Below are 16,822 nucleotides of genomic sequence, written 5' to 3' on the forward strand. Positions count from 1 at the left end.
AAAGAGGTGGATGTTCATTTCCTACTGCGCTGGTGTCAAGGCGCCATTGAAACAAATTGGTAAAACTGTGGATTTAGGCCGCTTCGCTTTATGTCTTCAGTCTGCCAGAAGCTAATCATAACCGAGCCACAATGTTGACACTTTGAGTTTGATACACTTAAGAACGTCGTCATGGATTATTTCACAGAATCTGTGTGTCAATGCACATCAGATTACCGCGTGAGGCTGTTGCATGCTCGGGAATGTACTTCTGTCTTAATCATGTTGTTTATATATTAACTTGAGTTGTGAGCACCGTGATTCATTCTTATGTAACCATTGGAGTGTTTGAATAACTAGAAAAGGCCTCTGCCTGCTAATTGTAAAGTGAGTGGCCAAAAGCATCCTGTGCACGTCGTCCGGCCTGTGTAATGATCCTTACAGTAAACACAGTAAACAGACAGGGCAAAGCCACGAGAGATGAGCCTCTGTTGTTTAGTCTTCGACTTACATTCAGGATGATAATAAGGGGAAGGATCAGAAGGGAGGGTATCCCCAAGGTGGTCCCTCCCTTTCTTCCTCCCCACTGCCTTGCCCCGCTCCCTCTGTCTCCCCCGCAGAGGGGCACTTTGAAAGGTCCTGAATAACAGGAAGTCGAGGGGCAGGAAGTTAAGTTTTGACTGCCCACGGCCTGTGGTAGGATACTGAGGCTAACTCTGCCTTGCACAGGAAGTGCAACTGTCACGGCTATGCTTAAGACTTTGGCTGCTGTCCATCACCTTCAAAGAAGTTGAAGCGCGCTTGCTGCGTATAGCTACATATGGTGGGTACGTCTTTAACACAAGCCACATAGGATGAATCTTCAAAATCTTCTTTGACAAATTCTTATTATATTATGACGTTTGAGATGTTGAGTGAAAAAAAAAGTTTGTAGTTTATAAGCTTCGTTACGGACTAACTGCATAGCGCTGGCCTCGTTTTTTGTTCATTAGGTACATCTCACAACAGAAATGTAATTTTATGTTACCTTTTATATAGGGCAGCAGATGAGAGAGTAATGGTTCAACTTTGTGTGGAATGAGCGCAGGCTTACAAGGAGGGAGGGAGGAGGCTGGATCCAGTAATTACACTGGGAATTGAGCATGTTTTATTGATTGTGAAAGGGCTAGACCTGTCACCAAGCCTCCCAGTGTCTCAGTGGTCCGTCTTAAGGGAGGAGGAGGAGGACTAGCATTCTTGTCAGTTGACCAGTGTCGCACCTCATCACAGAGGATCGCTGCGGCTCTGTTAATAAACAACTGCAATGCTTAGTCACTTGTATAGGCATGGCATATTCTAAAACTGCATGTTTGTTTAACAGCAGGTATAGTAGGGGATGCCATATTGACTTTATGTCAAACTGTGGCCGTTGCTACAGTGACATGTTCTCTTGCACATTGATTTATGTGTTACAAATGTTTGGTAAGCATCTTTCAGAAGTGCTGGATTGGTTTATATCAAAGTGGACCAGGTGTGTCACATCAAGGTCTTTGTAATGTAGTGTTGTTATACAATGTGCTGTTTTGTGTGCACCAACTAAAGCTTCTCCTAAATGCAAAATCATTTAGTATATGTGTGGCTTTTCATGAAAAAGCTCGAGGTAATGTTGGATTCACAGTAGATATGGTTTCTGTACGTGGAGGCAGCCATTCAGATATGTGGGTTTGTAGAAATGTTTCCTGCAGTGTCTTTATGAAACTGCAACATTACAATGCATCAACCTCATAATGACAGACAGCCAAGAAGAGCAAAAAATGTAATGCTGGAAAAACTAACACTAAAGCTAACATTAGTGAGCCGCATGAGTCATTTCTAGTTTTACAGAACTGGAAACCTTGCACTATCTTCCAATCAGATTATTGTGCAGCACATGCAGAAGGCAGAGAAGAATAAGTGGTAGTATTAAACATGCGATCTTCTAGCTGTAAATCAACAAAGCGGAATAAAAAAGTGTATTTAATATGGAACTTTGATGCTAATCCATTTACCTTGGTCACTATCAACACCGTTCATCCATTTCCATGCATCTTTGTGCAAACAAGGTGACTTCATCTTCTTCGTCTACTTTGCTACTATCCACAGAATGTTTTATAATTTACTGAGTGGAACCTTTTGCAGCTGGTAAAGGACCAATGTGTATTATTTAGTGGCCACTTGCAGTGAAGGTAAGAAAACAAAAACCCAGTTATCATTTTAAGGTAATTTTACACAAATTAAAACACTCAAATCGCTGCCAGTAGACTTCCACTAAATCACTCTGCTGGAAAGAAAGAGGTTTTACTGTTGACAGTGAGTTTACAGGAGACAGCTGCGTGACTATACTGTACATTTTTTCTAAGGTGGGCTCATAGCCTCATATGGTATCCTGGTTCTGGTTCAGTGCTTTTCTCCTTTTATGTTTATTGTCTATGTCTCTGTTTCCTACGCACATGCACACTCACTTGTACAAAGAGCACATGATTTAGGCCATAAACAGATACTCTGTCCCATTCCAACACTCACGAGAAGTTAAGGGTGTCACGCAGAAACACGCACTTTGCTACAGTGCAGACATTGTTCTACTTTGTAATCTGAACATCTTCTGACATGTTTATCCGGTTGGTAAGACCAGCTGAATTATCCCACTCACTTCAGGACGTTGAAATTGCGTTATTTATTCTACGCCAAAGTATATTGTGATAACCACAGTAACACATCAGTGATTGCTGTTGTTCAAGTCTTGAAAATAATGTTTTGTTATTCAAAATCTAAAGTGGCTAGCTAACTTGTGATGAATATGGACACTAAGTTTGGAGTGTGGCACACCTGCAGTCTGAAGGCTCTCACAGCTTGTCATGTCATATCTGTGGAAGATAAAATGTCACGACACAGCCTATTATGCCTCTAGACTTGAACTGTCCTCCGGTGACAGCTCCTCTGCAAAACGGGAGGAAAGAATGTGTACGCGCTGCTTATACTCGCATTACACTGAACCTATTCACATATGCACACACTGAAATAACAGGCCAGTGGTCAGTTCAGACTAGCCTTGGCAAGTGATTAGATAAAACATCTCAAAACTGACACCATATTCACTTGCACAGATAAAACTTAACAACAAACACAGAGGAAGAGCAAAATGCACCAGGGTGGTGAGTTTTTCTTTCAAGTTTTGAACTTGTTTGTTTGGTGTTGAACTTGAAAATCGCATTTATTTTACTTTAAAAGAAGTAAAGTCACTGAATTTGGCAGTGTAGCTACTGTATTGCTACAGTTGTCTCCCATACTAATATATTAAACTTCAGGGTGGCCAGTGTATTTCTTTAGTGGAATAGACACCCTTTGCCCAGGGCTCCCTTTAATTCAAACATTAGTTTGTGTGTAAAATGCTGAATGAACAAGAGCACTGTCATTCTCCCTGGCCTGTTGTGATGTGGTTTGGGGAAATTCTTTGTGGGGGTTCAGACAGTTTCTTTCCTGGCTCAGACAGCCACGCGTGGGAAGTTAGCAAGGTGATCTCAGTCAAGTTTGCCTACAGTGGAGCCCCGATTCAGACAGCCAGACACCATAATGCCAGTCCATCTGTAACCCATAATGACTGTGTGCCACTGCAACTGGTCATTTTCGTTTTCACTGCCAAATCGGCCCCTGGCTTCCTCACCTCGCAACTGCTGACTGCATCTAAAGGCCCGAGTTGTTAACCTTTCTACATTTGTACTCATGGGGGAAATATAGTTGTTTGGACATTTTCTATTTGCTGGGTGTAAGTGATGGATGTGCCTCCAGGGAGGGGGCTATATCTCTTCTTCCAGAGAAGTAGAGACAGGACAGAGTTAGATGTTCCTTGGGGAACACTGTGGTCTGAACCACTGGCCAGGTTACAAGCTCATATGGGAATATATTCCAAATTCTTTTTATCCCTCTGGCTTATCCTATAACCCTGGAGATTTCAACCACCCTATTGTAAGACCAAACTATGCTCTCCCTCTTCATCATCTTAACAGCAAAGCTGGCATCAGTGTAACCAAGCTCAGACCGTAAAAAAAATATTACTGGCTGAGGAAGGTACAGTTTTTTTTCAAATAAATCAATTTGTTTCAGGAAAAACTCTGCTATCAAAGCCAGTTACCAAAAACGTTAGTTATGCTATGTATTGCGCATCATTTAATCCCAGTCTGTCACTGGTGTCCCTTGATAACTTTTATGTAGCCAATATAAACGTTATGGGATAAAAAAGAAGAATGAACTACTGTACATTTCATTCTGTAAACCCAGAATTAGAGAAAGGGAGTGTCATGCATAGAGTTCAACTACTCTGTTAAAGCCGCCAAACCCAACCTGCTCCCTTTAGCATCGTGTATGCCTGCTTTTAACTGTGTGTGAGTAACAATCCAGATGGTCCCTCTCCTAAGAGGACACAGTGTCCATAATTTGCCTTCTCGGGACAGCATGATCTTCTTTTGAAAACTGGCTATGTGTACAGGTGGTGGGAGACTAAAAGTTTTTGTTTAATAAAAACCTTGCATTCTGTGTTAAATGTGTGAAATAGTGTTAAATGTAAGCATAAGACAAATGCTAACTTAAAGTAGGTGAGTATACTAAAAGTTTGGCATTTATAGAAATGCACTTCTTCACTTTCTTTGTGGAAGAATTTATACCTCTCCTCAAAGTCAAATGAACAACTAGTTTCTAGTTATCTTACCTAACTTATTACAAAGCCTGGAAATAGAGAAATGGTTAACCTGAATCTCTGTGAAGGGAACTAAATTTGCCTACAAGTTCAGAGCTCACTTAGTCACACCAGTTGAAACCAGTTGCCAGGCAACGACCAGAGACTCCAGGAAGGTAGTGCTCTCAGCCAAGAAATAACCAAGCAAATAACCCTTAATAAGATATTGAATTGTTTTTTTTCCCCTTGACTCTTAACTTTTTATAGACTTAGCACAGATTACTTGCTAATTGGTGTACTTCAGAGGTTCTGGGGGGGGGGGGTGTAGTTTGTCACCTTTGGACAAAAGTTTCCATTCACTTCTCTAACTTAAAACACCACCTGCTTTGGTATTAATTTTAACTTTTTCAGAAAAATATAAAACCTAACAAAATGTCAAACTGTTCTTTCAAAATATGAGCTTCTAATTGGAAAAAAACACAATAAATGTCAAGGAGACTTGCCTTTCAGTGATTTCAGCTGTGGAACAATTGAAGCAGTCAAAGAGATAACAGCACGCTATTCAGGTCTCATAGTTTCTGTATGTGCTTGAGTACAAAATGCAGAACCCTCTGGTACTTTGGGAGATGTTGTTGGGTGTCATATTAACTTTCAGTTTTTCTCTTTCTCTTTTGGTCCTCTTTCAGATCCTGGTGTGGTCTGCTGAAGAACAAAGAGTGTCTTGAGAAGTGTGAGAGCCAATATAAGAAGAGAGACTTTTCCACAATGTGCTAGGAGAGAGGAGGAAGAACGAGTGTTGTTATTCTGATATTGTTGAGGTGTCAGAGAACCAGGAAAGGAGACAGCCATGGGGCGAAAGAAGATACAGATCACGAGGATCATGGACGAAAGGAACAGGCAGGTGAGTGGGACAGAGATAACAGTTCATCTATATATCTATGTTTGTCTGTGTCTAATCTAAGACTGTTTTAAAAGATGCTTCTGTATCTTTACATGCTTCTCTGTATCTATCTGACGGTTACAGTTTTTCTCTGTTTTCCTTCTTGGAAAAGTTCAGCAGCTGTCATGGTGTGCAAAGATCTGAACAGACATACCTCCCTCCCCAAAGTCCCAGCCAGCTGAACAGGGACCATGACATTTCTTTGTCAGTGCGGTCGCATTTACAGACATGATTCCCTTGCCACCCTGCAATTTCAACCAGAGAAGTTGATGAGGCAGCAGCAGCTCTGGGCCGCAGCGGGGGCCTCATGGCGTGGGAGTGAACTGAGTGTTGCAAGAAGTGCAGCGGGCTGCCTGTGGCCTTCCCACACTGTAGGGCTTGTCCCCTGGCCCGGCAGTATGGCTGGGGCCCTTTGCTGTAGCCCTGTGTGTTTGCAGCTGTTTGGTAGTAATTAGGAGCAGCCACTGCACCACAGCACCCTCTCATTTGTAGGGTGGGTCAGAAGGACACACAGCACCCTTCTTTGCCTTGGCCTCGCTGGTCCCGACTAGCCACAAAGCGGGAAAGAGCTGGAATTCACTCTGTCTGCTCATGTTAAATATAAACTCCTAAACAGCAAAACAGTAAAAAACAGCCTGGGTCTGTTTGAAACATGAATAACAGGTGCAGATATCTATAGCAGAAATGGTATGTCTTATTTAGCTACGCTCCCTATGATTTAAGAGCTAAGTTAAGGAAGCATGTGCACTGTTTCTGACAAATTATACCAATTAATGCAGATACAGAGGTTTCCTGTATCTAGATAGAACGCATCTGGTTAACATCGGCTAAACATGATTAATTATGTGGTAATATGCAGTTGGTACTCTGACTATGTTTCTATCTGTGAGGGTAGCAGTTCAGTCAAGTGCAAAACAAAATTCCACAGTGTGGGCCAATTATCAGCACTACACCTGGTTCTGGGTGGGTTCCAAATAGGGGGGTATTAGGGGAATCGGTCTAAGCTCGTTGGTGGTATCCAAGCTCTATTCAGTGACCTGTGACATGAAGGAAAAAAAGAACATAAAGTTATATGAAAATAGGTTGGTTTCTGATTGCTAAGCGAGCAGGTTAACTCTTCAGAAGATCCATTCTTTGCACTGCATATATGAGGCGGTGAGGGGACACATTTTGCAGTGTTGTTTTATGGGAAAGTAAAGCTGAAGAGCTTATTATTAACATGCCTTCCAAAGTCTAGTGTTTGCATCAGATTTTAAATGTCTGACTGGATAATTTGTGAGAAAGTTTATCAGTAGCATGCAGGCATTTCAGCTTACATTTAGCATTTAGTTTGGTTTTAGCTGGCTCAGCACAGAATCTGCTGTGACAATAGGCTGTGCTAAAATAAAGCTTTGGTATAAGGTGATGTATGCGTGTGGCTTTTTTTTTTCTCTCTCGTTTTTTTTCCGTGGGCCATGAAGCGCACAGTGCCATCTCCCTTGGGCGTGCTCCTAACCAAGGGGGAATAGCCATTAGCATATGTTCCCCATTGTCAGGAGACAGTTTAAATCTTTGCTGTTAGTTTTCCATAGTGTAACAGTGAAATGAAAGAGGTCCTTAAGTGGACTAATTAGACAGTATTTCTATAGAGGATGTTGTGTAAGGACAACAGGGGCTCCCTTGCATTGTCTCTGCAAGTGTTTTAGGAGGGTTGTTAACCCTTCAGGATTTATAACACTGTGTGTGACACAGGCTGAGACGGTAAGTAGTTACAGCGTAGTGCAAGCTGTGAACTTCGCAGGTAGGTTTATATTCTAATGAAGTGTGTTGTGCATGTATGACAAATTGATGTGTAACTGTTTAATACATCATGTGTAGGGTAGAGTATTTTTGTGCCGCTTTCTGCTGTTTGACCTGGCAGAGATGCACTGGAGAACGAGACATGGAGCAAACTGAGGTCGTATAATGGTTACTGTACAGCTGCAAAGAGCCAGTTTCTGTTCCATGGCTTGGCTAAATGATGGCAGCAGTAGAGTCATCAGCTAGACCGACTTTACTGATTGCAAATGAATGCAAGATAACAACCTGCACGATTCTTCTGATTTGATGTATTCACAGCAATTATTACCTTTTGAGACACAGACAGGTACAGGCATCATGTGCAGATTGAAAGGTTCTTATATTTTCCTCTTTTACTTTGAGTTTCTAGAAGACTGGACGGACCAGTAAGAAAATTTAGCCTTCAACAATAGAAAGTTGTCATTCTTTCAGACTTCAGAGGTTTGGAACTTATGTTCTTTACAAAATAACAATAGTAGGGCCAAGAGCACTGAGCAAATTCAGTGAGTTTTACCTTCTTCCCAAAGCAGCTGTGATTTTTGTGAAACTATAGGGAGAACAGTAGTGAAGAAGCCAAGGTATGCATCAGTCTCGTAAGTTAGTGTACATGTTGGTGAGGCCTAGTGAGCAGTGTCTAGTGACGTCCTCTGGATGCCATTAAGCAGGCTCACTGGGGGTAATTGTCCAAGTCATTAAAAGTTTGATGATTTTGCTGCTGGGTGGAGGGTTGCCTGCCCTTGCTGTGGCTCATTTTGGATTTTGCTCCAGCACGTCAAATGCCTGTAGGCAAGCAGAGACTCTCTCTCACTTACTCTCCAGGGAGCAACACAGCACATAGCGCCTCTTTTTCAGCTTTCACTCAGTCCTGAAGTTCTGAGCAGTCATTGTTATATATTTTTTTAATTGATAAATATTTTTGACACTTAAAGAGTTTGTTAATAGACAATGGAAAGAACAGAAGAAAAGTGTTAAACTTAAGAGCCAGTGCATCTGCACTGTTTTCTTTGTTTAAGATGATACGTGGATTTATTAAAACTGTGATGCAGAAGCATGAAGTAGCACAAAGCGTTACAGACAGGTTGTACTTTGAGATGAATCTGTTATTTGTTGCATCATCTCTTTATTGTTTGGTGTGTGAAAGTCCAAAAGGAAAGTGGAAATAGTGCTTGTGTCCATTAATTAGCTGATCTCGTCTTGGTTTTAGACAGGGCAGCAGGTTTACTTAGAGCATATTGAACACAACACACTTTCTCAGTTACAGTTTTCAATAAACAGAACAAATTAATTATCCGTTAAATGCATCATTCTTGTTATTGATTAGAGATATTTCCAGGAAACCTACTTACATTTTGTTACCTTGCATGTCATCGTCTCCGCTAAACAGGATCCGTCACAGCTACTGTAGGTTTCAAGGTCAATCCCACCCACTGGATTAGCCCATTGTGCCTTCGAATGTCCACATAGGGTTCCTCGGGCTGTTCTCTCTCTCAGAGAGAGCTGATCCAGGCAGACAGTCACAGTGGCCCTGGCTCATCTCCTAAGCCCACACACTCTGCCACTGCGGAGCCAGGGCAGCAGCCACAGGGCCTGGGTCACTCTGCCAGCTGGTGCCAGACTTCACTGTCTCTGTAGCCCTCTCTCATGTCTGCCATGGGGGCTGTCAGAGGTGACATGAGGTTCTAATAAGGCCGCTAGCTCCTCACCCCTCTGAAGGTGTTAGTGACTCAGGCATCTCCTGCCATGCTCCAGTCACAGCTGCACTCTCAGTCCCAGATGTCTTGTTTGTCATCTTGGCACCTCTGCCTGCGGACAGACATTGATAGACCATTTGATTGACAAGTCAGTTCAGTGTGAATGTGTGTATTGGAGTTTGTTGTAGCATATGCTGTTATATGCTACACAAGTTTCCGTGGCAGAGCCTGTCTTGTGAATGTTGAAGACAATAAAACATAAACCAAATACAGCAGTAAAACGTGACAGACCCATGCTTGTATGTTTACACTAAAGGTCTATACGTTGTGCAGTTAAACTTTCCATTGCATTTTACCAGCTAAGCAGGTCTATAATTATTTTTAACAAACAGGCCACTGTATTGCTGATGAGACCAAATTTACTTGTTGCCGTTCATATGCAGTTTTTTAAATTTACCCCTCGAGTATGATTTTGTCCATTCCAAAGAAGGTTTCCCCATTACCTGAACTTGCTATCGCTTAGGGAAAGATAGAACTGCAGCAGCATTTAGTTTGGTCTGCTATAAAAATATAAAAAATAAAAAGTAAATTACCTACCTCAATTAAAGCTCTATAAACATAGGTTGTGGTGGTGGGGCTCTTGGGAAGAAGGTAGAAATGCAGAAAGTGTGAATTGAGAGTGGAATTACTACTTTATCTAGACTTTGAGAGAGCTTCTTAAAACATCAGAGAGTTTTCAGTGTGGCAGAGGCTCACTGATCTGCTGGGTATTGTGTGAGCTGTTAAAATGACCTTAGCAAGCCTAGAAAGCTGGGATCACTTAAATGTGTTGGAAGTTTAAATGTGGCCTGTCTTTTTTCGCCACGGCATACGACTTTTGTGAAAAACTGTAAGATGCACTGGTACAGTGTCGTGTAGAATTTTACAATACTGAGGCTAATCCTGTCGCTGTGAATTACATGAATTAGTCAGGGAGTTAGACTAAATTTGCACCACATCTTACTGCAGGAGCGATTCGAAAAAATGCTAAAACCGCATCGAGTGTGTTTGTGGGTGTATTTGACTCGGTGAAGCATAGGAAAGCTTTGCCATTGAACCTCCCACTTGACCTCAAGGATGTCTGTGGTTTTCCACTGTCGCACCAGTCACCCCAGAAATGATGGGGGTGGATTGAGGTTTGTGCATTTGTGAATGCTGGTCCATATGCCCCAAACCTTTTTTCTGTTTTTTTTTGTCCTTTGCGTTGTGACCCATCAAATTTAGATGGACGTCTTACATGTTCTAACAAAAGGATAAAAATAGGGCAATCAGTTACAAAATAACCTAAGTGTGTATGTACAGAAGAATAATATGCTTGTCACATTTTAATGGAAGTGTGAGCAGTAGCTAGCCCTTGTAGAGTTACTCTGTCTGTGGCTGGGGCAAGGACCAGGTCTCAGTACTGCTGCTGAGGTTGAAATGAAGCGATGCCTGGGTCAGCAGCTCTGCACTCAGCACAGCCATGCATCCAGGTGGAACAAAGTCTTCGCTCAGCATCTCATCCTGCGCTTCCTGCTGAAAGGTGACATCTCCATGGCTTAACAGCCACATTCATCTGCTAAAAAGCATACAATTTGTTAATCGTTTTCCCGCGTGACAGTCGCTGCTTTCCAGTTGGTTAGGCAAACAAATACGCAAGCGGGTAAATGAGCGAGTGGGCATCGCTGGTGTTTAATCAGAGGAGACTAGTATCAGGTGGTTACAACTCCAACTAGATAGAAAGAGGCTGGTTCCGGCTTGATCCCCCACTGTGTGTCCATCTTGAGAAAATGCTTTTTCCCCCCTGTCAGCCAAACCCACTCAAACACTCTGTAACTGTGATTTGTAAGGAAACATGTTATTTGGTTCAGCTTCTCCTGTACTTAAACCTTGTGATTTTAAGAAATTTCATGTTAGAATTTTGTTTTGTCATATGAGCTTGAATAAAATTTGTGCAGTGAAAAGAAAATGACAGCAGGACAGGCTCCGGTGTGTCTATAACAGGAATAATGATCCAGTGTAATTACCTGTAGCGTGGAAGATTTAAAATTCATTTATCACAGCTGTAGTGACCCCGCTGCCTTAGCGGTTACACATACACTATGCAACACATAAGATTATACTGCATTATACCAGTTAAAATGAGGGTATAGCCGCGAGCTGTGACCAATTAAAGTTGAACAAAGCAAGCTCATCTCCTCAACTCCTCTCTTAGTAGGTCAGTAAAACTGATGGAGGATATAGACCCCGTGCACTGCTTTGTAAGACGGAAAGCTCTGAGCGCAGCTTTTACTAGCACATTCTCAAGCCACAATTTGACAAGACATATGCTGTGAAAAGTCAGATTAAAAAAAAGCAACGCATTTCCAAAACAGATTTCTGCACACAAGCGAGACAACGGCTGTATTTGTGTCCAGTTTCCTCACTAATAATGTTTTTAGTTTGAGAAATGAGTGTAGCTTACTGTAAAGAGGTAGTGTAACATAATGACACATGTGAATTGGTGTGAGTGACCACAGAGACAGAGCTGCAGAGCTACAGGACAGAAAGTCACTTTGCAGAGGGTTGCGTTACCATTGGAGTGATGTATGACCCAAAGTCCCATCTGAGGGCTCGTGTTACAAGGCTTATGCTGCACTACAGAGATAGCTTTCCGTATATGGAGACAGGGGCTACAGTAATGTATGGACCCCTGTTGTTGCCAAAGCTCTGACTCAGCTCGCTGACTCGTGGCTCTAACCCTGACCTCTGGCCTGATAACTAGACATTTCAGATATGCACTATGTTATTTCAGTTGTTACTAAAGCAGAAATGAATTTGTTATCTGTCACCTTGTTTACAGCAGTGTTGTTGCCTTTCTTATCTTGTGTTACCATGCTTGTTTCTGATGTTTTTTTTCTACTATACATCTCTGCTGCAGTTCACTCAAGTGTTGTATTTATGTTGCAATATCAGCTATTTAGCACATGGACAGTTTACATACAAACATTCCTTTATAAGATCCACCTGGATCGATTATACGCTGCTTACAGGGCTTAATGCAGAAGTATCTAGCAGTTTTACAGACAACACTGACAGTGGCTATTATTATTATTGTTGATAGTACTTCTCTGCATTTACGTGAAGATTTTAAATGTATTTCAAAAAAATATGTAAATGCCCCTTTTACCACTAATAATCACACAGCAACTGCTGACTACAGCTTTTCGTTGTAATGAGAATGCTAAAGTGCAAATTAAACCAAACTGTGTGTACAAATAAAAATGTTCTCCGTTGGCTGCTTTCTGTGTTTCCTCAGGTTACCTTCACAAAGAGGAAGTTTGGCTTGATGAAAAAGGCCTATGAGCTGAGCGTACTATGTGACTGTGAGATCGCCCTCATCATTTTCAACAGCTCTAACAAACTGTTCCAGTACGCCAGCACAGACATGGACAAAGTGTTGCTGAAATACACAGAGTACAACGAGCCCCACGAGAGCAGAACCAACTCTGACATTGTAGAGGTGAGCAAGCACCGCTTTCTTAATTTGCAATAAAAAACTTCTTTCACACCATGCCATTTTAACCTCACACTGAGCATGTAGTTTATCTTCCTTTTGCTTTTTTATACAAAACATATCCTCGGGTTTATGCAGGCTAAATTATTTTATTGGTTGGCTTCCACTTTAAAAGACGTATGTATTCTTTGATAACCATTGGCTTGGTTTGTAAGTGCTGTCAGGAACAAATAGCAGTTTCCTTCTAGTCACCATTCAGATAGGGCACAGGAGGTCTGCACTCTCTGATAAGTTCAGCTTCTCGTAGGCCCATCAACTGACGTGGAAAACCTGTCTCTGCACACTCATGCACACAGTAGCTGCCGACCACCATTGCTGACCTTGTTTCCCATAGATACTGTACCTGCAAGGCACAGCTCTCTGGCTACTCCTCAGTACACACAGTTAGCTTGCCCAATGCTGCAGTATTTTTTTTCAGAGAAATACAGTGTTTAGTACATTCCATACAGCTTTATAAAACTCAACAAGCACTTGGGTTTCCTGGCAGCTCCTGCATGCCCAGCAACTAGCGGAAGAGTAAGCCACTTGTTATGCCAGCATACAAAACTGTCAGCCAAAAGCGTAAAAGCCAAAGTAAATGAGAATAATTAGGGATACATCCTGTTCCAAACATCTTGCATTGGCACATGTGTGGTTTCTCAGCTTATTCAAGATCTGCTTTAAGAGGCCGGTATCTTCATTCTGACTAGATGAAAGCACACACAATGTATGTTAATGCCTATTGATGGAATCCACACTCTCAGTATGAAGTTGCCCATTAATCTTTATTGCTATTATTTGAAATAGACTTAGATGATAATTTTCTGCAGCAAGACACTTTTTAATAGACCATGCAAACTGCTACATCCCAATTCTCTGTTTTTACTGCCACCTGCCCACTAAAACATATAGCATTTTTATTACTCCTGCACTATTAAGAGACATTAAGAGTTTAAAATGGGCCAGAATGGATAGAAAAAAAATCAAGAATGCCAGTTTAAAAAAGACTTTCACTTGGAGGAATTAGTGAAATTACATGCAGCATAAAGGAGTCAGCTGTGGCCCATTATCTTTTATTTATACTGCTGCTGCTTGTGAATTACCTGCTTGGCAGAGCTGCACAAGAGTGTTCTGGCATCCGTACACTCATGCAGTCACTCCTCCATCAGGGGCCCTCAGAGCAGAGCAAGGGCTCACCTGCATAAAAAATACATAAATACTTTCCTTACATAACAGTGACCACAGTTTTGCTTTTGCTGTGACTCTGGAGGCTGTCTTATTACAACGAAGACTTCCCGCAAACACCTTGCACTGAGAGTCATGGGATTTTTTTTCACCACGTATCAGCCGGGTCAATCCACACCACGCTCTCTATCTGTGGTCTGCACATGTATGTTTATGTGAACAGCTTGGTGTAATTGGAATGTACATTTTTTGGTTCTCCTGCTGATTTTCCCACCTAGTACTGCTGGCTGACCCCATCAAGCTGCCCCTCTGTATAAAAGGCGAGAACAAGCCACCGTTGTCCCGGCTCACTCGGCCAGCGTCTTTGCAGTTTATAACAAATGCCCCTCTGCCTGCAAGCTGTGTGGTCAGGGTTCAGATGTGAAACAGAGCTGAAGTAACCAACCCAGTCCACTTAACAGCATCAACACACTGTCTCACTATTCATTCTTCAGAGAGCTGTGTCTGAGGAGCCTGATAGTGTGTGGAGGCTATGACCCAATCATAGACTGTATATATACATGTAGAAGATAGTTCTAGCCACTGTGACGTCACCCATGAACTCCCGTTTTGATGTGCCAGTTTTAGCATTATGACTGTCATTGTTTTAATCATCATCATTAGCCAGAAATGACCATATTTGATGGATTGCTAAGTTATTTGCTAATTCTAGCAAACGTACTAGAACTTACTAGAACTTCACTTAGCTTTCAACCAGGGGTGGATCTAGAGAAACTTTCTTAGAGTGGCATGGAAATCAGATGGGGTGGCAAAATCAAAGCCATTTCTTTACACATATGCATGTGTTACAATTTAAGCCACATGCCAACCCAGTAGATCCGCCCCTGCATTTAACACAATTATCCACAACTGAGCCGTGTTATTTGTTATGCAGTGGAGAGGCGTGTTTCACTAACTAGCTGCCTGGGTGGCTCTCACCTGTCAACAGCTCATAATACATACATTTAACAGTTTGTCATCCATCCATTTTCTTAATCATTTCTGGGTAGTGAGGGGGTGGGATCTATCTCAACTGTGATAGGGTGATGTAGAGGTTTCAGTCATAATGAAGGGGAAAATGAGCTTTTGAGGCCAAAACTGTGTTTACTTCCACTGTAAAAGTGGCCACTTCAGGAACTGCAGCTTTGTTTGCATTTCTGTGCTGGCTTTATTTTCCAGTCCAACAAGTTCCCGCTCAGATCTGATCATATTTTAAGAGAAAGCCTAATTTCAGCTGTTTTTTTTGACCGTCTTTGCTGGTGAGCACTTTCCCAGATTTTGTGCTTCACCACAGCTGTACAAATCCTTGTACACTACACAGAGGAGCTGATGCATTTATAATAATGGGAAGAATCCACCCCTTCCTCATTTATCTACTGAAATAGGCCTCACATGAGGGCACTTACACGGGACACTTATCTAAATTTTTAAATTGTGTTAAACAAGTCTTTGCTATAAAAACAGCCATGTGCTCATTTGTCCTGTTTTGGAGGAAAGAAAAATGCTCACCCACTTTTCATTGGTAAGACCTTTCCATGTGAGAAACCAAATCAAAGGTCACATTCTTGCTCAGTAGTACCATCTGTAGATAAAGGCTGGGCTGTGCAGTGTGGGAGAACAGTCTCCATGTTTTCCACAGATGGATGCATGCCTTGGCCACAGTTTGATAACCCAGTGGAGGGCTATGGACTTTGTCTCAAACTTGGCTCGCAGTCCAAAGCAGAGCAGTAGGCTCAGATTTTTCTACCCTGGTTGTGTGTGTGTGTGTGTGTTTTGGTAGTTCTTGTCTGCATGTGCTAACCTTACCGTCACTCCAGGCGAGGGTGAGCAGTGGTGTAAAATCTGTCTTTTTATGAATTCACCTGTGTGCATCAAACAAACCTTTCACCGCTTTTACTATTAAAGACAGGTGGGTGTTTTTATACAAGCTACTGTTTTAATTTGTTAAATAAATAATTTTCCCAGAATCACATGGCCTGAGTGACTACCAGCAATGTCTCTTACTGTAAATAAAGACGACTTATTTAGCATTTATAGCTCATGTTGTCTCAGCGTATTCTCATGCATTAGGGTTATTCAATGTAACAGTGGACTAAGTCGGGTATTCCTGAATGAAGTTTCCATGGTGTTGTTTCTATTGTGTTACTTATTGAATTCTGTTTATTCCACAAATGAAAATGCTGCTGTTAGTCATTAGATTAATCTAATAATATTTAGTCTTACTCTCGTCTCAGCTTGTGGAGCTAATGAGATTTGTGCTCTGCTATAACCTCACGCTGTGTTTCTGCACACAGAAAGATCCCTGTGTCTCTCCAGGAGAAACCTTGAAATAAGATATTAACTTCACAGGCATAATTTGGCATCAATCTGTCCCCTATTTAAGCAATTCGATGCAATTAAGGTATATGGTATAGGTTAGCATTAATCAGAATTGCAGACACATGGAATAAACATTAATTGACACTTAATTCTAATCTGATGAAATCAAGGTTGTGAATAGACTATAATCAAATTTCAGGAATGCGCTCGGAGTGAAATACCGATACCTTTTAAATACCCGGAGAGTGCTATATGCAAAGAAGTGACTTTTTAGCGCTCCTTTTCATGTCTTTTACCCTGATGGTTTCTGAGAATAAACAGCGTGAGATCATTCATAGGGAAATTCTGCTTATCATACTCATAATAAAGAGAGATGGTCATTGTTATTGTGACTCGGGGAGAAAGGGACAATTCCTTCTGTATTTATGAACGAGCAGTCCCCCCGTCTCACAAGACCAGTACAGTGAGAGGAAATGAGCACAGAATTATCAGGTAATTTCCATTAGGCTTTATTTCATGATCACTATGAACTTTTGTCATAAACTGAGCTGTATTAATAAGGTATGTAAATGTTGACCATTACTGAATGTCACACATTGTGTGCTGTAGAT

The 16,822-nt window shown here is 41.7% G+C and overlaps 1 protein-coding gene across 9 annotated transcripts in view; it reads left to right on the forward strand.

Annotated features, from left to right (window-relative positions):
- Positions 1–16,822, forward strand: part of mef2aa (myocyte enhancer factor 2aa) — a 60,893-nt gene that overhangs the window by 16,345 nt on the left and 27,726 nt on the right. For all 9 annotated transcript variants that reach the window (XM_013910059.1, XM_013910061.1, XM_005729913.1 and 6 more), the window contains 2 exons: positions 5,353–5,567; positions 12,432–12,635. In XM_013910059.1, the coding sequence (XP_013765513.1) occupies positions 5,514–5,567; positions 12,432–12,635 (258 nt within the window). In that variant the 5' untranslated portion in view covers positions 5,353–5,513. The remainder of the gene's footprint in view (positions 1–5,352; positions 5,568–12,431; positions 12,636–16,822) is intronic.

The sequence above is a fragment of the Pundamilia nyererei genome, unplaced genomic scaffold, assembly GCF_000239375.1.
Source record: "Pundamilia nyererei isolate P.nyererei 1_Seehausen unplaced genomic scaffold, PunNye1.0 scaffold00035, whole genome shotgun sequence".
Classification (NCBI taxonomy): Eukaryota; Metazoa; Chordata; class Actinopteri; order Cichliformes; family Cichlidae; genus Pundamilia; species Pundamilia nyererei.